The 21,727-nt window shown below is 42.5% G+C and overlaps 1 protein-coding gene across 15 annotated transcripts; it reads left to right on the top strand.

Annotated features, from left to right (window-relative positions):
- The first annotated feature begins 1,098 nt into the window (after positions 1-1,098).
- LOC110502520 (ubiquitin-conjugating enzyme E2 Q2) lies at positions 1,099-14,183 on the top strand. 15 transcript variants are annotated; one of them, XM_036960454.1, is made up of 16 exons: positions 1,099-1,343; positions 2,103-2,207; positions 3,120-3,242; positions 3,615-3,671; positions 7,091-7,177; positions 9,303-9,374; positions 9,503-9,587; positions 9,699-9,890; positions 10,302-10,946; positions 11,446-11,506; positions 11,621-11,711; positions 11,834-11,892; positions 13,441-13,489; positions 13,704-13,799; positions 13,909-13,975; positions 14,098-14,183. In XM_036960454.1, exons 1-16 carry the CDS (start codon positions 1,185-1,187, stop codon positions 14,127-14,129), a joined length of 1,980 nt encoding a protein of 659 aa, XP_036816349.1. In that variant the 5' UTR covers positions 1,099-1,184; the 3' UTR covers positions 14,130-14,183. The 15 variants fall into 15 exon arrangements, 6 of the variants coding, with proteins under 6 accessions (XP_036816349.1, XP_036816392.1, XP_036816381.1 ...); XM_036960497.1 differs by lacking the exons at positions 9,699-9,890; positions 10,302-10,946 and having other exon boundaries at positions 7,094-7,177; positions 9,303-9,359; XM_036960486.1 differs by lacking the exons at positions 9,699-9,890; positions 10,302-10,946 and having other exon boundaries at positions 7,094-7,177.
- The last annotated feature ends 7,544 nt before the right edge of the window (positions 14,184-21,727 follow it).

The following is a 21,727-nucleotide window of genomic DNA, read 5'->3' as shown; positions in this document are numbered from 1 at the left end:
CCCCACCGCCACCATGGGACACTCTGTTCACAACGTTGACATCAGCAAACCGCTCACCCACATGAATCCCTACACGCTGTCTGCCATCTGCCGGGTACAGTAGAAACCGGGATTCATCCGTGAGGAGCACACTTCTCTAGCGTGCCAGTGGCCATCAAAGGTGTGCATTTACCCACTGAAGTCGGTTACGACTCCAAACTGCAGTCAAGTCAAGATCCTGGTGAGGACGATGAGCCCGCAGTTGAACTTGCCTGAGACCGTTTCTGAAAGGTTGTGCAAACCCAGTTTCATCAGCTGTCTGGGTGGTTGGCCTCAGACTATCCCGCCTGTTGTGGCGGTTCTGGGGTGGCGTGGTTACACGTGGTTGTGAGTCCGGTTGGAGGTATTGCCAAATTCTCTAAAACAACGCTGGAGGCGGCTTATGGTAGAGAAATGAACATTCAATTATCTGGCAACAGGTCTGGTGGACATTCCTGCATTCAGCATGCCAATTGCACGCTCCCGCAAAACTTGAGACATCGGTGGCATAGTATTTCATGACAAAACTGCACATTTTAAGGTGGCCTTTTATTGTCCCCAGCGCAAGGTGCATCTGTGTACGGATCATGCTGTTTAATCAGCTTCTTGATGTGCCACACCTGTCAGGTGATTTGATTATTTTTGCAAAGGAGAAATGCCCACTAACAGGGATGTAAACACATTTGTGAACACATCTCTGGGATGTGAAACCAACGCATTACATGTTGAATGTATATTTTTGTTCAGTGTACATAGGTAGCCTATATTTCAGATTCCATCTAGGTTCTACCTTGCTGAATAATCACAATAGCGGCCAGTATGATGACAATACCTAGCAGAGGAATTTGGTTTATCTGACAGGACTGTGAGCCTCATGCCCTTTCAGGATGGTGCTGAGATCCCATCTCAATAAGAGTGCCCTGCACTGGCTCAGCATTGTGCAAAAAAAAAAATACATTTTACATTTTTTTTTATATATATATATTTTTTACAGAATTTGATCTCAATCCATATTAATCATACATATATATCTACTTCACCTGTTATGTATTCAGAAACATTGGACTATATGATATTCCTACCAAGCACCGACTACGCGGTCTCAATACACCCCAACTTCCCCTCCCCTCCCCCGCGGACTGCCTGGTTTGAGATGTGAGTGGAAGATGTCGGTTTCGGGTCTGAAGGCCGAATTGAAGTTTTTGGAGTCAATTTTTGACCCAAACCACGAACGTTTCAGAATTATCGATTGGAAGCCCGATGAGCTTAGTTGTCAGTTTAATGTAACCGGTGAAAAACTGTTGATAATACATTGCAACATCACGGTAAGAAAGAAACTAGCGTAGCTAACGTAGCTAGTACAGACAGACACACACAGGGCGATAAACATGACGAATTTGACTAGCTATGCTTTGTTTTGTTTTTTTTGTTGTTGTTGGAGATCATTAGCTAACCACATAATATATAAATGTGCTAAGACTTTTCAGTTAGTTTATACTCCTAATAAAAAAAATGTTTTTTAAAAAAGGGGGTCATATGTCCAGGTATAGTTAGCTATGCTAGCTAACTCGTTAGAAAACAAGAAATAAGATTCCTATTTGTAAACGTTACCCCTTTTTTGGGGGGTTGTTATTAAGCTAATGTTAGCTAGTAGGCTAATGCGTCTTTAAATTATTTATTTTTTAAACTCACAATGCCTTTTTGCCACAAGGCCAATCTATAAAAATATATATTGATATTTGTACCTTTTTTTTAATTTAATTTTTATTTATACAATTACTTGTCAAAAGGTAACGTGACCTGCGAACACAATTGCTGACTAATGGAGATGATGAATAGTCCTGGGTAAAATAATGAGTAAGGGTTGTTCTCATTAGCTAGCTAACTAAAAACCAGGACATAACGTTATATGTCAGCGCTACTATAGGTAGGTAGGTTGCATATTTATCGATGCTTCTTTCTATATGTAAAATATAATTCCTTTATACTGAAGTAGCTCCACCTACTAGCTACAGTTCAATGCTGTTCCATTAGAGCTTTACCAAGTAATGATGTGATCAATTGATCATCCCCTCCCCTCCCAGGAGTCATACCCCTCTACACCCCCAATCTGGTTTGTTGACTCTGATGATCCAAGTCTGACAGAGGTGTTGGAGCGCTTGGAAGATGTCAGAAAAGGAACATCTTTGGTAAGTCTCTTACCTGTGTGTGTGTGTAGATTGTGGAGTTTTCTACCTTCATCTTCAATACTATGTGCTGTAGGATGTCGCTACCGGCTCTCACAGAAGGCATAGGCCCTAATATCACCTACAAAATTGTTTGATTGTAAAAAATGAAATAAAAATTTAAAAGGGTCCGTCACACTATATATGCCTTTTACCCGAACTTAGGCCAATTGTTCGCCGCCCTATGGGACTCCCAATCACGTTGGGGTTGTGATACAGCCTGGAATTGAACCAGGGTCTGTAGTGACTCCTCTAGCACTGAGATGCAGTGCCTTAGATTGCTGCGCCACACAAATATCATACCATCAAGACATGCTAACCTCTCACCATTACGATAGTATTGGAGGTTAGTGTTTTGGGCCTCTGTTAGATATTTATGCCTCTGTAACTTTCTCACTCACAATTATTCACAATTCAATCAGGATTATCCGTAATCATTGTAGCGTCCACATTAATGTAGAAGTTTTTTTTAGAAACATATTCTTATTTACAATAAAAGTAACTCCAAAATTGCACAATACACGGTTCACCCGATATGGATGAAAATACCCTCAAATTAAAGCAAACAGATTGCACTTTAACCTCCATGGTCATTGTATAATTTCAAATCTGAAATCCTGGAGTACAGAGGTAAAACAACACAAACATGTACTGTCCCAATGCTTTTCTCTTTTTCTCTTTTCTTTGTTATTCCTGGGAATACTTGGTCAACAGATTTCCTACTTTAAATTAATTTTTTGGGGACTGAATTCCTTGTGTTTTTAGTCGCGCGATGACCCCGGCTCCAAAGAGATACTGTTGAATGACAGTTGACCTGTTGAATGACAGTTGACCTGTTGAATGACAGTTGACCTGTTGTGTGTTTTGTTTCCCCAGCTCCTGCAGCAGCTGAAGCGTCTCATCTGTGACCTGTGTCGACTGTACAACCTGCCCCAGCACCCAGATGTTGAGATGCTAGATCAGCCCCTCCCTGCTGGGCCCATCAACCCAGAGCGCAAGGTAGGGCTCATTCTACTATGAAATTCTATTTATTTGGTAGGCCTGACAACCCCATATAAATAGAATCTAGAACTGGTGGACTCTGATTTGAATCACGTTTTGTAGGCTGACCCCCCCCCCACACAGTTTGAAGTCAACAAATATTCAGTTGGTTTGAATCACATTTTAAGTGGAAATAATTTTAGCCTCAAATGATGTTTCAGACAAATCTAAATATTGTGACTCAAGGATGAGGACAGCCCTATCGCAAGGCAATAATCGTATTCTGGGCCTGAGTAACATTCCATACCAAAATTGATAGTCAGAAGGCATGCCTCGTCTTTAAACTCACAATCCATATTTTTGTCTTTCCCTTTCCCGCTCTCTTTATAGCATGGACCAGCAGATGAAGTGACATCCGAGGAGGAGGAGGAGGAAGAAATGGGCGAGGTGTGTGTGTGTGTACCGGTTTTTGTGTGTGTGCATGTTTACCTACCTGTGTTCAACAAACATTACATATAGAGATAATATCCACATTCATCTTACATGTATTGTGCGTGTGCTGTATATAAGGTATCTTGTGTGTACGTGTACTATATAAAACCTCTCTTGTGTGCAGGCCTTGAGTTTAAGGGCGTCCTGTCATCCCATGGGATGATGGGAAAAAATATGTCTGGGACGGTTCAAAACAGACTTGGGAACAGTTCTGGGACGATAGATCCTAAATTCATACAACCACTGAACATAATTACAACGTTATAACCAGTAATGAGGCGGATGCAATGGATCTGAACGTTTAGTTTAAAATGTCGATAAACAATATATTCACACGGCAGTAGGCTACGTGCAGATGTACCGTTCTAAAACCCCACTGCACATCCAAGAGGTTTCTTGTGACGGAAATGAAAGTTTGACATTTAAAATGAGGGGAGATCTAAAGATGCAACAACTAGCATGGGATGCTAATATAACTAGGATTATCGTCAACTAGCATGGATTGCTAATATAACTAGGATTATCGTCAACTACCATGGATTGCTAATATAACTAGGATTATCGTCAACTAGCATGGATTGCTAATATAACTAGGATTATCATCAACTAGCATGGATTGCTAATATAACTAGGATTATCGTCAACTAGCATGGATTGCTAATATAACTAGGATTATCATCAACTAGCATGGATTGCTAATATGACTAGGATTATCATCAACTAGCATGGATTGCTAATATGACTAGGATTATCGTCAACTAGCATGGATTGCTAATATAACTAGGATTATCATCAACTAGCATGGATTGCTAATATGACTAGGATTATCGTCAACTAGCATGGGATGCTAATATGACTAGGATTATCGTCAACTAGCATGGATTGCTAATATGACTAGGATTATCGTCAACTAGCATGAGGTTGCTAAAATGACTAGGATTATCGCTAATATGAGTAAGATTGTGTCTTTGGCTGCTGGACAATGAAAGAAAGTAGATTTTTTTAAACCAATAGAACACGAGAGAAAAGCTGTTTTCAATGTTTATAAAATAATTCCCTCAACGTTTCTGTGGTCCTATTTTGGTTAGGCTACCTTAAAACACGGTAAGACATGCCCCATAAAATGACATTAAAACCTCCAGGTTATGGTTAAATAGTTCCAAAATACTGACTTCCTCCGCTCACTGACTTCCTCCGCTCACTGACTTCCTCCGCTCACTGACTTCCTCCGCTCACTGACTTCCTCCGCTCACTGACTTCCTCCGCTCACTGACTTCCTCCGCTCACTGACTTCCTCCGCTCACTGACTTCCTCCGCTCAGATTGCAATTGCGTTGCTTAACAGGCACTTTCCGCTCTTGTGATCTGAACAAACTGTGCTTTGAGTGGCCTATGTCTAAAGTATCAAGCCTGTAGACGTTAATGTTAATTATCCTACAATATATTTGTCGAACATGAGCAGCGTTTTATTCATGTAATTAAAAGTATCGTTACCGATAGTTACCGATCGTTACCGATAGTTACCGATCGTTACCGATAGTTACCGATCGTTACCGATCGTTACCTACATTTCTGTCTCCTCATGTAAAGCATCTGTCTGGACATGACAGGCTGTAGCCAATACGCATAGGCTATCACCTACACTTTGACAAAAAAGCTAATTATTTATACTGAACAAAAAACATACACAACATATAACAATTTCAAATATTTTACTGAGTTACAGTTCGCATAAGGAAATCAGTCAATTTTAAATACATTTATTAGGTCCTAATCCATGGATTTCACATAATGACTGGAAATACAGATATGCATCTGTATCTGGTGTGATCACAATTTGCCTCATGCAGCACGGCACATTTCCTTCACATAGAGTTGATCAGGCTGATGGTGGCCTGTGGAATCTGAGTATGCAGGCCATGGAACAAGTTGGACCTTTTCAGCTTCCAGGAATTGTTTACAGATCCTTGCGACGTGGGACAGTGCATTATGATGCTGAAACAGAAACATGAGGTGATGGCAGCAGATGAAGGGCACGACAATGGGCCTCAGGATCTCGTCACGGTATCTCTGTGCATTCACATTGCCATCGATACTATGCAATTGTGTTCATTGTCCGTAGCTTATGCCTGCCCAAACCATAGCCCCACCGCCACCATCTCTGTTCAAAACTTTGACATCAGCAAACCACTCGCCCACACGACTCCATACAGTTTGAAACTGGGATTCATCCGTGAAGAGCACACTTCTCCAGCGTGCCATTGAAGTTGAGCATTTGCCCACTGAAGTCTGTTTCGACACCAAACTGCAGTCAGGTCAAGACCTTGGTGAGGAAGACGAGTATGCAGATGAGCTTCCCTGAGACGGTTTCTGACAGTTTGTGCAGAACTTGGCTGTACTGCCAAATTCTCAAACTGCTTATGGTAGAGAAATGAACATTCACATTTTCTATGCAACAGCTCTGGTGGACATTGGTGCACTCAGCATGCCAATTGCACGTTCCCTCAAAACTTGAGACATCTGTGGCGTTGTGTGACAAAACAGGACATTTTAGAGTGGACCCAGCACAAGGTGCACCTGTGTAATGATCATGCTGTTTAATCAGCTTCTTGATATGCCGAACCTGTCATGTAGATTAATTATCTTAGCAAAAGAGAAATGTTCACTAACAGGGATGTAAAACAAATTTTTTCACAATATCTGACAAATATATTTTTTTGTGCGTATGGATTTTGATGGGGATCTTTTATTTCATGAAAAATGGGACCAACATTTTACATGTTGAGTTTGTTTTTTGTGCAATATAGATTTCATGTTATTCCAACGTGCCTCGAAAAAAGGAAACATCTTTTTGTCTATTTGAATGTTCTAGAGTAGACCCATGTTGTCATATCAAAACGTAAACAAATATTTTTCTTAATTTGGGACGGTATATCTTCAGGTTGGGACGGTATATCTTCAGGTTGGGACGGTATATCTTCAGGTTGGGACGGTATATCTTCAGGTTGGGACGGTATATCTTCAGGTTGGGACGGTATATCTTCAGGTTGGGACGGTATATCTTCAGGTTGGGACGGTATATCTTCAGGTTGGGGCGGTATATCTTCAGGTTGGGACGGTATATCTTCAGGTTGGGACGGTATATCTTCAGGTTGGGACGGTATATCTTCAGGTTGGGACGGTATATCTTCAGGTTGGGACGGTATATCTTCAGGTTGGGGCGGTATATCTTCAGGTTGGGGCGGTATATCTTCAGGTTGGGACGGTTGAAATTTCACTAAGGTTGGATTCTTGGAGGGTGATGAGGAATGTTAGCCTGGAGCCCTGCTTGTGTGTATGCATAACTCTATATGTGATAACGGTGTTTGTGTTCAGCAGGACATTGAAGACCTGGACCACTATGAGATGAAGGAGGAGGAGCCTGTACATGGGAAGAAGTCAGAGGACGACGGGATTGAGAAGGTGATTACTGTGATACACACCTCTTTCTCGCTCTCTGTCGGTTGGTCTCTCTCCTTCGCTCTCTGTCGGTCGGTCTCTCTCTCTCTCCCTCGCTCTCTGTCAGTCGGTCGGTCTCTCTCCCTCGCTCTCTGTCGGTCGGTCTCTTCCTCCCTCCCTCGCTCTCTGTCGGTCTCTCCCTCCCTCCCTTGCTCTCTGTCGGTCTCTCCCTCCCTCCCTCCCTCGCTCTCTGTCGGTCTCTCCCTCCCTCCCTCGCTCTCTGTCGTTGTCTCTCCCTTGCTCTCTCTCTATATATGTCTATCTACACTGAGAGAAAATATAAATGCAACATGCAACAATTTCAAAGATTTTACTGAGTTACAGTTCATATAAGGAAATCAGTCAATTGAAATAAATTAATTAGGCCCTAATCTATGGATTTTACATGACTGGGAATACAGATATGCATCTTGTTGGTCACAGATACCTTTTAAAAAAAAAACAGGGACATGGATCAGAAAACCAGTCAGCGACACATCTCCTTCACATAGAGTTGATCAGGCTGTTGATTGTGGCATGTGGAATGTTGTCCCACTCCTCCTCAATGGCTGTGGGAAGTTGCTGGATATTGGCGTGAACTGGAACACGCTGTCATACACATTGATGCAAAGAATCTCAAACATGCTCAATAGGGGACATGTCTGGTGAGAGTGCAGACCATGGAAGAACTGGGACATTTTCAGATTCCAGGAATTGTGTACAAATCCTTGAGACATGGGGCCGTGTATTATCATGCTGAAACATGAGGTGATGATGGCGGCGGATGAATGGAACGACAACGGGCCTCAGGATCTCGTCACGGTATCTCGGGCATTCAAGTTGCCATTGATAAAATGCAATTGTGTTCATTGTCCGTAGCTTATGCCTGCCCATACCATAACCCCACTGCTACCATTGGGCAATCTGTTCACAACGTTGACATCAGCAAACCGCTCGCCCACACGACGCCATACACGCTGTCTGCCATCTGCCGGGTGCATTTGAAACCGGGATTAATCCGTGGCGAGCGCACTTCTCCAGTCGCCATCGAAGGTGAGCATTTGCCCACTGAAGTCGGTTACGACGCCGAACTGCAGTCAGTTCAAGACCCCGGTGAGGATGACGAGCACGAAGATGAGCTTCCCTGAAACGGTATCTGACAGTTTGTGCAGAAAGGATTTGGTTTTCCACAAGTTACCACAGTCAAAAATTGGCTATAATAGTAAAAAATAAATGAAAATAAGGTTAGGTTTAGGATTTAATCCTGAGTCGCTTTACCACAGATATATCCTCCAATCACAAAGGTTACGTAAATATTGGAACTTTTCTTTCTCCACAGATCGTCTTGGTGTCTGGTTACTAAGCAACCATTTTTGTTTTGTTTTTCCAGACAAAACCATTCTGTCAAACTACATTTTCACCTCTAAAATATGGCAATTCCAACCACAAAACATCTTACGGCTCAAAATACAACAACTTTCCTACCTAACAGCTAAATGTTTTTATTTAAAAACATGTTTTTTACTTTGTTATAAATCGTATTCTACTTTCGAGGCTCCTCTTCCATGTTGTCATGGCAAAATCTGAATATTATTTCCAGGGTAGCCTAGTGGTTAGAGCGTTGGACTAGCAACCGAAAGTGATGCAAGTTCAAATCACAGAGGCTGACAAGGTACAAATCTGACACTCTGCCCCTGAACAAGACAGTTAACCCACTGTTCCTAGGCCGTCATTGAAAATAAGAATTTGTTCTTAACTGACTTGCCTAGTTAAATAAAGTTAAAATATAAAAAAATATAAATAAAATTTAAAAAACAATGAGCAGCTCCTCTGGAAATCATATTGAATGCTGAGATTTCTGAAAGACAATTTTCTTTGGCAATAACTGTCTTTTCCTTGCATGTTGTTTTGAAAAAAATGGCTTCTTGTAATTGTGAAAGTCAGCGTTACGTTGTACTGTGTACACTTTGCTGTATATTATTACTTTGTTTACTATTGTTTTGCTATCTTAATTGAGCTATTTTTGTCAACATTTAGTTTCTAACTTTTTATTATTTAAATGAAGCACTTCCTACTGCATTAATAAAGTTGGATGTGATTTGATTTGAAGGAGAACCTGGCCATCCTTGAGAAGATCCGTAAGAACCAGAGGCAGGACCACTTGAACGTAAGTGCTCATTCGGTAAGGCGTCTTTTTCTTTTTTTCAAGAGGGTGGGGGGGGGAACGGGAACATTTCCACCGTTTTTTATAGTCTCTTGTCTTGCTCTAAGGTAGCCTGGTTCTGATCCGTGTTGTGATGCCTGTTTCAGGGTGCCGTTTCTGGTTCAGTTCAGGCGTCTGATCGTCTCATGAAGGAACTCAGGGAGATCTACAGATCACAAAGTTACAAGACAGGTGAGAGATCGACAGGTCGGGGTTACAAGACAGGTGAGAGATCGACAGGTGAGAGATCGACAGGTGAGAGATCGACAGGTGAGAGATCGACAAGTCAGAGTTACAAGACAGGTGAGAGATCGACAGGTCGGGGTTACAAGACAGGTGAGAGATCGACAGGTGAGAGATCGACAGGTGAGAGATCGACAGGTGAGAGATCGACAAGTCAGAGTTACAAGACAGGTGAGAGATCGACAGGTCAGATTTACAAGACAGGTGAGAGATCGACAGGTGAGAGATCGACAAGTCAGAGTTACAAGACAGGTGAGAGATCGACAGGTCGGAGTTACAAGACAGGTGAGAGATCGACAGGTCGGAGTTACAAGACAGGTGAGAGATCGACAGGTCGGAGTTACAAGACAGGTGAGAGATCGACAGGTCGGAGTTACAAGACAGGTGAGAGATCGACAGGTCGGAGTTACAAGACAGGTGAGAGATCGACAGGTCGGAGTTACAAGACAGGTGAGAGATCGACAGGTCGGAGTTACAAGACAGGTGAGAGATCGACAGGTCAGAGTTAAAAGACAGGTGAGAGATCGACAGGTCAGAGTTACAAGACAGGTGAGAGATCGACAGGTCAGAGTTACAAGACAGGTGAGAGATCGACAGGTCAGAGTTACAAGACAGGTGAGAGATCGACAGGTCAGAGTTACAAGACAGGTGAGAGATCGACAGGTGAGAGATCGACAGGTCAGAGTTACAAGACAGGTGAGAGATCGACAGGTCAGAGTTACAAGACAGGTGAGAGATCGACAGGTGAGAGATTGACAGGTCAGAGTTACAAGACAGGTGAGAGATCGACAGGTCAGAGTTACAAGACAGGTGAGAGATCGACAGGTGAGAGATCGACAGGTCAGAGTTACAAGACAGGTGAGAGATCGACAGGTCAGAGTTACAAGACAGGTGAGAGATCGACAGGTGAGAGATTGACAGGTCAGAGTTACAAGCCAGGTGAGAGATCGACAGGTGAGAGATTGACAGGTCAGAGTTACAAGACAGGTGAGAGATCGACAGGTCAGAGTTACAAGACAGGTGAGAGATCGACAGGTCAGAGTTACAAGACAGGTGAGAGATCGACAGGTGAGAGATTGACAGGTCAGAGTTACAAGACAGGTGAGAGATTGACAGGTCAGAGTTACAAGACAGGTGAGAGATCGACAGGTGAGAGATCGACAAGTCAGAGTTACAAGACAGGTGAGAGATCGACAGGTCGGGGTTACAAGACAGGTGAGAGATCGACAGGTGAGAGATCGACAGGTGAGAGATCGACAGGTGAGAGATCGACAGGTGAGAGATCGACAAGTCAGAGTTACAAGACAGGTGAGAGATCGACAGGTCGGGGTTACAAGACAGGTGAGAGATCGACAGGTGAGAGATTGACAGGTCAGAGTTACAAGCCAGGTGAGAGATTGACAGGTCAGAGTTACAAGACAGGTGAGAGATCGACAGGTCAGAGTTACAAGACAGGTGAGAGATCGACAGGTCAGAGTTACAAGACAGGTGAGAGATCAACAGGTGAGAGATTGACAGGTCAGAGTTACAAGACAGGTGAGAGATCGACAGGTGAGAGATCGACAGGTCAGAGTTACAAGACAGGTGAGAGATCGACAGGTCAGAGTTACAAGACAGGTGAGAGATCGACAGGTCAGAGTTACAAGACAGGTGAGAGATCGACAGGTCAGAGTTACAAGACAGCTGAGTGCTGGCCTGGCTCAGCACCCCATTGGTCCTAACCCTCCAGTGATTGTAGGTCTGATGACGATAACACGTTGATTTAACAGTGATGTTCACCTGTATATATCTTGTTATTCATTTCCAGGTATTTATTCGGTGGAGCTAGTCAATGACAGCCTTTATGAATGGCACGTCAAAATAAGAACGTAAGTTTTCAGAGCCGGGTATTATTTCACAGAGCGGTGGTAGCTTCCCCTGTTTCCTAGCTGTGTCTTAAGTCCGGATAATACAGTGTAATCATTCTGTCGTTATTTTAACAGGGTAGACCCAGATAGTCCGTTACATAGTGACTTGCAGGTTCTGAAGGAAAAGGAAGGGGTGGACTACATTCTGCTCAGTTTCTCATATAAAGTGAGTTTTATTCATTTGATTTGATTTTTTAAAATAAATAAATTAATTATTATTTAATTTTTTTATGAGGCGGGATAGAGGTTTTGCGATGATAAATGTGTTTTCTTGTTTGACACTTTCAGGATAACTTTCCTTTTGACCCACCATTCGTACGGGTCGTCTCTCCTGTTCTGTCCGGAGGGTGAGTGCTGCTCAGTGACGTCTGGATGGTCTTATTGTCCTACGCTTCTGTTTTTACCCTAGAGTATTCTGTCTGTCCTTTTCATCATGTCCCTGAACGTGATCTAGAGTATTCTGTCTGTCCTTTTCATCATGTCCCTGAACGTGATCTAGAGTAGTCTGTCTGTGTCCTTTTCATCATGTCCCTGAACGTGATCTAGAGTAGTCTGTCTGTGTCCTTTTCATCATGTCCCTGAACGTGATCTAGAGTAGTCTGTTTGTGTCCTTTTCATCATGTCCCTGAACGTGATCTAGAGTATTCTGTCTGTGTCCTTTTCATCATGTCCCTGAACGTGATCTAGAGTAGTCTGTCTGTGTCCTTTTCATCATGTCCCTGAACGTGATCTAGAGTAGTCTGTCTGTGTCCTTTTCATCATGTCCCTGAACGTGATCTAGAGTAGTCTGTTTGTCCTTTTCATCATGTCCCTGAACGTGATCTAGAGTAGTCTGTCTGTGTCCTTTTCCTCATGTCCCTGAACGTGATCTAGAGTAGTCTGTCTGTGTCCTTTTCATCATGTCCCTGAACGTGATCTAGAGTATTCTGTCTGTCCTTTTCATCATGTCCCTGAACGTGATCTAGAGTAGTCTGTTTGTCCTTTTCATCATGTCCCTGAACGTGATCTAGAGTAGTCTGTCTGTGTCCTTTTCATCATGTCCCTGAACGTGATCTAGAGTAGTCTGTCTGTGTCCTTTTCATCATGTCCCTGAACGTGATCTAGAGTAGTCTGTCTGTCCTTTTCATCATGTCCCTGAACGTGATCTAGAGTAGTCTGTCTGTGTCCTTTTCATCATGTCCCTGAACGTGATCTAGAGTAGTCTGTCTGTCCTTTTCATCATGTCCCTGAACGTGATCTAGAGTAGTCTGTTTGTCCTTTTCCTCATGTCCCTGAACGTGATCTAGAGTAGTCTGTCTGTCCTTTTCATCATGTCCCTGAACGTGATCTAGAGTAGTCTGTCTGTGTCCTTTTCATCATGTCCCTGAACGTGATCTAGAGTAGTCTGTCTGTCCTTTTCCTCATGTCCCTGAACGTGATCTAGAGTAGTCTGTTTGTCCTTTTCATCATGTCCCTGAACGTGATCTAGAGTAGTCTGTTTGTCCTTTTCATCATGTCCCTGAACGTGATCTAGAGTAGTCTGTCTGTGTCCTTTTCCTCATGTCCCTGAACGTGATCTAGAGTAGTCTGTTTGTCCTTTTCATCATGTCCCTGAACGTGATCTAGAGTAGTCTGTTTGTCCTTTTCATCATGTCCCTGAACGTGATCTAGAGTAGTCTGTTTGTCCTTTTCATCATGTCCCTGAACGTGATCTAGAGTAGTCTGTTTGTCCTTTTCATCATGTCCCTGAACGTGATCTAGAGTAGTCTGTTTGTCCTTTTCCTCATGTCCCTGAACGTGATCTAGAGTAGTCTTTTCAAAATACTTTAGCTTCTGCTAAATGACTAAAATTAGATGGGCCAAATTATTTTCTAGTTCGTGAACCAGTCTTGGTACTTCTCTGTCCTCTTTTTCAGGTACGTTCTTGGCGGCGGGGCCTTGTGTATGGAGCTTCTCACAAAACAGGTCTGTATTTGAATACGATTCATACGTTGTTTGTCCCTCACCAAAGTTCCTGAAGACGCTGTCTCGTTCTCTTTGCTCAATTGTCTTTTTAAAACAAACCAAAAAAAAAACTGTTTTTTAAAGTCTGTTCTCCTCCTCACCTCCTCTCCTTCATTGCCACTGATCTGACGAGGTTTTCAGACCGACCAATTAGTATTTCTTTGTGTTGTTCCAGGGTTGGAGCAGTGCCTATTCCATTGAGTCTGTCATCATGCAGATCAACGCGACCCTAGTCAAAGGAAAAGCCAGGGTGCAGTTCGGAGCCAATAAGGTAAACAACTGTAGTAACTTTTGGTAAACATTAGATTATTTTTTTTTGTCACACCATGTGAGGTTGTTGAAGATGAATCTAATCCGTATTTTCACTAATATTCTTGTAGAATCAGTACAGTCTTGCCAGGGCACAACAGTCATACAAATCCCTGGTGCAGATTCACGAAAAGAATGGTAAATGATCCTCATTGAACTATCGATCCATATAAACAGGAATGAAAATAGACGATGATGATGATACAAATCCGTGGTTGTTATGGCAACCTTGTGTGTTTATTTTTATTTATTTTTTTCAGGCTGGTACACACCTCCTAAAGAAGATGGGTAAAGAGTTCACTCATCATTCTCCCTGGGAACATAATGTCTTTTGGGTAAAAAAAAACAAAAAACAACAACAATATATTTTAATTTCTTTTGGAGCTATTTTCTCCCTTCTGACTTATTTGGGAGTTATATCATCTTTCTTGTGGAAACCAACTGGCAAATTCTTCCGTCTGGCCTGTCGTCAGCTCAGTAGACCAGTATCTCTTCTCTGCCTGGCCCAATAACGGGCTAGACTGTCTACTCCCTGCTGCATCACTCCACTGTCCCCTTCACCTGAGGAGAATGTCTGTTATAACTGAGGGGCTCGGCGGTCCTGTTGCATCACTCCACTGTCCCCTTCACCTGAGGAGAATGTCTGTTATAACTGAGGGGCTCGGCGGTCCTGTTGCATCACTCCACTGTCCCCTTCACCTGAGGAGAATGTCTGTTATAACTGAGGGGCTCGGCGGTCCTGTTGCATCACTCCACTGTCCCCTTCACCTGAGGAGAATGTCTGTTATAACTGAGGGGCTCGGCGGTCCTGTTGCATCACTCCACAGCCCCCTTCACCTGAGGAGAATGTCTGTTATAACTGAGGGGCTCGGCGGTCCTGTTGCATCACTCCACTGTCCCCTTCACCTGAGGAGAATGTCTGTTATAACTGAGGGGCTCGGCGGTCCTGTTGCATCACTCCACTGTCCCCTTCACCTGAGGAGAATGTCTGTTATAACTGAGGGGCTCGGCTGTCCTGTTGCATCTTTTCACATTTTGTTTTCCCTTATCTCTCTCTCGATGTGGAGAACAGCCTTTTCTCCTTCCATACATGCGCTGGTTTTGACGACGTGGGCTCGACTAACGGATCATCTTGATTAGTTCCTCCTCGGTGAGAGAACCTACCTACTGTACAGCAGACAGGTCTGACTAGAGCTGGTTTGTTCGTATCCACAACCACCACCACCTGTTTTTAGTGTGAAGCTGTACGCTCTTACAGCCAGCCACAGCATTGGCGGTGGGATTTGAACTGAAACCTCTCTGTGGTGACAGTTGGATTTGAACTGAAACCTCTCTGTGGTGACAGTTGGATTTGAACTGAAACCTCTGCGGTGACAGTTGGATTTGAACTGAAACCTCTCTTTGGTGACAGTTGGATTTGAACTGAAACCTCTCTTTGGTGAAAGTTGGATTTGAACTGAAACCTCTCTTTGGTGACAGTTGGATTTGAACTGAAACCTCTCTTTGGTGAAAGTTGGATTTGAACTGAAACCTCTGCGGTGACAGTTGGATTTGAACTGAAACCTCTCTGTGGTGAAAGTTGGATTTGAACTGAAACCTCTCTGCGGTGACAGTTGGATTTGACCTGAAACCTCTCTGTGGTGACAGTTGGATTTTAAAGCGAATATGAAGGAAGATGGAGGATCACTTAAGATGTTTCAGTGATGTCATCTTTAGTGACGCTGCTCATTTTTTTCCGCTTACTTTGTGTAATATTTACTGGTACCAAATTACAGACGTTGTTTAAAAGAAATAGTATATGGTTAAATGTATTGTTATTCTGCTTGCTGGCTTTTTTTTGTTGCTTTTTTTTATATTTTTTATGTCCCAGCAGTAACATCATGTGCCAGATTGGTGACAAAATGGTGGGTGACTAGGATGCAGGAAGGGGTCTCCCAAATGACACCCTAGTATCTAGATAGTGCACTTCTTTTCACCTTTGACCTATGGGAATGAAAAAGCAGGATATGGACAACATTCTTATGAAAGCAATGTAACTCTGGATCATTCTTCTTTTTTTTATTTTTTCTGATAAACGTGTCGGTCAAAAAAAAACTGGACGCTGTAGTAAACGAGTTGCCATTTTGGGATGAAATCTACCACTGCGTACCATTTTTTTTTAAGAATGGTTAAGTGAGCTAGCTCCACCAAGGCATCTGTCATGTTGTTTTTCTATTTAAGGGGATCGCGTAGGGGATGGCCTGGTTCCAGATCTCCTGGGGTTTGGTCTGTATCCAGAAGTTCATTCCGTTTCTTTACCGTACCGGGTTATGCGGTATTACCGAATGTGCACAGAAGTTGTTGGCTCTATTTTTATGCACAAAACAAATTTAGGTAACGGGGGCTCTTGATCCAGGAAGGGATTGAACGTCTCTGCTGTAACTAAGTAGCTTGATCTTGACATCTCAACACTTAGCTAGCAAGTCAACAAGCATCGTGCATAGCTGGAGCCCTGAGCTGGATATCATTTATTTAACCCATCTTAGATTTACTTATAGTTATACTAAATTTAAAGTTATAGGCAGTGGCGTAGCACTCTCTCCCATAACAACCCCCCACCCCACCCCAAAAAACCCTAAATTCTAAATCATACCATTCGTTATTACCCCGGTATAAATTGTATATATCGCCCAAGCCTATTGTCCTCTAATGACCATAGGACAAGACGGCACAAATGGACCTGGGACCAACCAGGCTGGAGCATAGCATGCAAGGCTACCACGGCACAACACCGTTACCATAGCCAGCTACATTACCAGCTAGGTACCATAGCTACATTACCAGTTAGTTACCATAGTCGTTTACATTACCTGTTAGTTACCATAGTTGCATTACCTGTTAGTTACCATAGGCAGCTTCATCACCAGCTAGTTACCATAGTTGCATTACCTGTTAGTTACCATAGGCAGCTTCATCACCAGCTAGTTACCATAGTTGCATTACCTGTTAGTTACCATAGGCAGCTTCATCACCAGCTAGTTACCATAGTTGCATTACCTGTTAGTTACCATAGGCAGCTTCATCACCAGCTAGTTACCATAGTTGCATTACCTGTTAGTTACCATAGGCAGCTTCATCACCAGCTAGTTACCATAGTTGCATTACCTGTTAGTTACCATAGGCAGCTTCATCACCAGCTAGTTACCATAGTTGCATTACCTGTTAGTTACCATAGGCAGCTTCATCACCAGCTAGTTACCATAGTTGCATTACCTGTTAGTTACCATAGGCAGCTTCATCACCAGCTAGTTACCATAGTTGCATTACCTGTTAGTTACCATAGGCAGCCAGATCACCAGCTAGTTACCATAGTTGCATTACCAGTTAGTTACCATAGTTGCATTACCAGCTAGTTACCATAGTTGCATTACCAGCTAGTTACCATAACTAAATCACCAGTTAGTTAACTTAGTCGGCTTTAACTGGAGACTGATGCATTGTGGGTCTTACATAGTTGTATGTTTTCGATGGATCATATTTTGTGTTATTAAAGGACAAAGAGTTTTCATTGAGCTATTATACTAGTATACCAGTAGTGAGTTTTATTGGGTGATATATTCTATAGCTACCTAAATTGAAACACAGGTAACTATACTGAACAAAAATATAAATGCAACACTTTAAATTATTTTATTATATAAGGAAATAAGGAAATAAGTCAATTGAAATACATTAATTAGTTCCTAATCTATGGATTTCAAATGACTTGGCATGGGCACAGCCATGGAAAGGGCCTGGGAGGGCATAGGCCCACCCACTTGGGAACCAGGCCCACCCCCAGCCAATCAGAATGAGTTTTTCCCCCAGGGGGGTTTTATTACAGACAGAAATACTCCTCAGTTTCATCAGCTGTCCGGGTGGCTGGTCTCAGACGATCCCGCAGGTGAAGAAGTCGGATGTAGAGGGGGGCTAGCTTGGTAACACGTGGTCTGCGGTTGTGAGGCCGGTTGGATGTACTGCCAAATTCTATAAAACGAAGTTGGAGGCGGCTTATGGTAAAAAAAAATGAACATTCAGTTCTCTGCCAAAAGCTCAGGTGGACAATCCTTGCTGTCGGCATGCCAATTGCACACTCCCTCTACTTGAGATATCTGTGGCATAGTGTTGTGAAAAAAACGGCACATTTTAGTGGCCTTTTATTGTCCCTCGTACAAGGTGCACCTGTGTAATGATCATGCCATGTAATCAACTTCTTGATATGCCACACCTGTCAGGTGGATGAATTATTTTGGCAAAGGAGAAATGCTCACTAAGAGAGATGTAATCAAATCTGTGAACAAAATATGAGAGAAATAGGCTTTTTGTGCATATGGAAAATTCTGTGGATCTTTAATTTCAGCTCATGAAACATGGGACCAACACTTTACAAGTTGCGTTTTATCTTTTTTGTTCAGTGTATTTGGAGGGGAGCTCTCCTGACCTGGTAAAATAATAACATCTTAAGATGCGTCCTAAATTGGACCCTATCGCTCCTCATATGGCTCCGGTCTAAATTAGTGCACTATATAGGAATAGGGTTCTATAGGGCTCCGGTCTAAAGTAGTGCACTATATAGGGAATAGGGTTCTATAGGGCTCCGGTCTAAAGTAGTGCACTATATATAGGGAATAGGGTTCTATTAGGGCTCTGGTCTAAAGTAGTGCACTATATAGGGAATAGGGTTCTATAGGGCTCTGGTCTAAAGTAGTGCATTATATATAGGGAATAGGGTTCTATAGGGCTCTTGTCTAAAGTAGTGCATTATATATAGGGAATAGGGTTCTATTAGGGCTCTGGTCTAAAGTAGTGCATTATATATAGGGTTCTATAGGGCTCTGGTCTAAAGTAGTGCACTATATAGGGAATAGGGTGCCATTTGGGATGCTACCCTAGAATACCAGACCTGGTTGACCATTTGTCTATACATACTGAATAGTGTTTCTGCGTTTTTCCACCTTGTTAAACCAAGAATATGTTTTGGCTAAACATCTTTTTTTGAGGTATACTAATAAGGATTACAGTATAATGACAGTATAAATTGCTCTCATGAACTGAAATGTGGAAATTTTGTAACGCTGATATTTACCCTGTTTTGTTTAGTGTTTTCAACATTATACTATAATATGTCTCTCCCAATTGGCACCCTAGTCCCTATATAGTTCACTCCTTCTGTCCAAGGCTCATAGTCCACTATATAGGGAATAGGGTGCCATCTAAAACACTGCTAGGGTCTTATCTGCATGTCTACCTCCATGCTTTTGGCTTGTATCAGAAACATGGGTATCTGCTGGTCTTTGTTGTCTTTAGTCCCTAATACATATATCTAGGCTAGGCTACTATGGGTTTTTATTTCTGAGTGTGAGAGGAGGTCTTTAAATATATCTTGTCTGTAATGGGTAAGTATATATTTTTTTGCACAAAATGGCAAGGATGTGTGCCTCAGAAGTCAATACACCTGAACTAACAAATCAAGTTTTTAGGATCTCACCTTTTTCTGAATCGGAGGAAAACTCTGTCTTTCTAGAGGGACTATTATGTCCTTTTTTTCCTTCAATCGTACAGGCTCCCACTTATGGAGAAATGTGGAAAATGGCGACGGGTTGTTTGAATTTCTAAGGGTCGAGAGGGAAGAAGGGGATGGTCGTTTAGTAGTACATCTACTTGGCTCCGTATGACCCAAGATTACGTCCCAAATGGTACCCTTTTTTTTATTCCCTAAATAGGGCGTTACTTTTGACCAGGACCCATAGGGCTGTGGTCTAAAGTAGTGCCCCCCTACATAGGGAATCCGGTAGCCAAAGCCTGGGTCCGTTACTTCTGCACAGAATTGATGTCTTGTGATTCCCATTTTTTTTTGTTTTTTTTTTGAGTAACTTAGTTCAGCTGAGTAGAACTTTCCTCTCACGTTTAGGTAGCTGCTTCCCACTTGATACCCAGGCCCTGTCTAGAAAACAACCCCCCCCCCCCCCACCTACCCCCAGACACCAGTGGGATCTGAGGCTGTATGTATCAAGTGTCTCAGAGTGGGAGTCTTGATCTAGGAGGATTTCTCTTCACAGATAATTACGAATATGATGACACGGACAAGGAGGATCCTAGATCAGATCCCCATACTCTTGAGACGCTTGATACCGACGGACTCTGATACAAATTTGATAGGTTTAAGCCATATGCTCTGATCGGGGCTCGGTGAATATATTACCACATTTATTACTCGTGTCCAACCTTCTCAGATCTCCACAAGTGTCTGGGGGAGGGGGTAGGTAGAGTGACTAGGGGTTGATTCTGGACAGGACCCAAAATCTCTGGAAGGAGGCGGAGGGTGGGGTATAGGTGCTCATTCACTTTGGGCAGAGTCAGTTCAGTCATTCATTCTGTGATTTTAAATAGGTTTGCACGTTCCTCTGTACCTGGACAGTGTTTTTGATAGAAGGTTAATCTGTCTTCTCTATCTAGACTAATACTAATTTGTAAAATCATTTTCTGGTCGTCAACAAATGGTTGGGACAGATTGTCAAGTTTTGCACCCGTTGGTTGGCATGCTTTGTTTTTTTGTTATCAAGGGACATTTTGACCATGTACAGTAATTTGTAAACTTGCATCAAGTTTATGAATAAAGAATTTTAAGATTATTTGTCTGTGATTTATTACTTGATTTGTTACTTGGCAACCGAAAGCTTCAGTTGGAGATTGGGGCTTGACGTCGTCATGACAAAAAAAATTGGGGGTTGATTATAATATTCCTTCCCAGCCAACAGGGGGCACTGTTTAACGTTTTACAGCTTGTGCTCAAGCAGCTGCTCACAATAATACAGTTTTGTACTTTGTAAATGAGGGCTATTGATTAACACACAGATGCCATTTGGGATAGATGCAAATGTTTCCCAATCTTCTCTGATAGGGAGAAAACTAAATAGTTCACCCGCTTGGGTCCCCAGGACCCAGAAACACAGAGATGGATTTAACATCCAAACACAACATGAGTGCTGGGCAAGAGCAACGACAATGAGTACATCTATTGAAAGGAAATGGTTAAAAACTAAAAGGGACAAGGGATAGCTTGCTAGTTGTCAATTCATTGGTTCTGAGTCTGTAGCACTCAGACATCTGGGACTGCCAGTCTTCTATCATACCAACTCATTGTCGTGCCAAACTGATCTTAGAATATGCAAGAGCATAAATTCATCTGCGACCAGGCTATCGTGGGAGAATCTCGCTGGAGAAAAGGCAATTTTTTACTAGGCAGCAAGTATAATCCAAATATGACCCTAAAAGGGACTTCCTGTTTGATGCATAAAAACACTGTACTAACTCTGTACGAAAGTAGGAGCAGATCATTTGCTTTGGTTGCTAAAGTAATTTTTGTTTGTATCGTAATAAATGTTTGTCATTTATGCTACTAGATTGAACCCATGCTGGATTAAGAATGACCGATTTCTCACATTCCGATGCGACCCAGAACTGTCAGGTGTCAGCGAATACGAACCGTCCCCTTGCGGCAAAAATAACCTGAACCTCTGAACGCATCAGGTTCCTGGAGCCTGTGATTCAGAATCCGTTACCTTTTATTGTTGGTCCTTAACTTTTTCCATTTTCGCTTTTAACTCTTTAAGTCTAGCCTTATTCTTCAGAATATCTGTTTCCGTCAATTCTGATTTGTTGATTTCGATGGTCCATTGAACCTTTACAACACTTGTGTGAGGATCGCCTGTCTATGTCGTCGTTATGATTACCGGACTGTCTGCCTCTGCTTTTGTATCCTGATCAAGTTTACAGATGTGTCATTTCTTCTATTTTACATTTTTTTGTTGATGTTTCATCTAACATGTTGTAGTGGATCTAGCCTGGTCCCAGATCTGTTAGCTTCTTTGG

The sequence above is a fragment of the Oncorhynchus mykiss genome, chromosome 2 (assembly GCF_013265735.2).
Source record: "Oncorhynchus mykiss isolate Arlee chromosome 2, USDA_OmykA_1.1, whole genome shotgun sequence".
Classification (NCBI taxonomy): Eukaryota; Metazoa; Chordata; class Actinopteri; order Salmoniformes; family Salmonidae; genus Oncorhynchus; species Oncorhynchus mykiss.
This window is presented reverse-complemented; position numbering and strand designations above follow the sequence as displayed.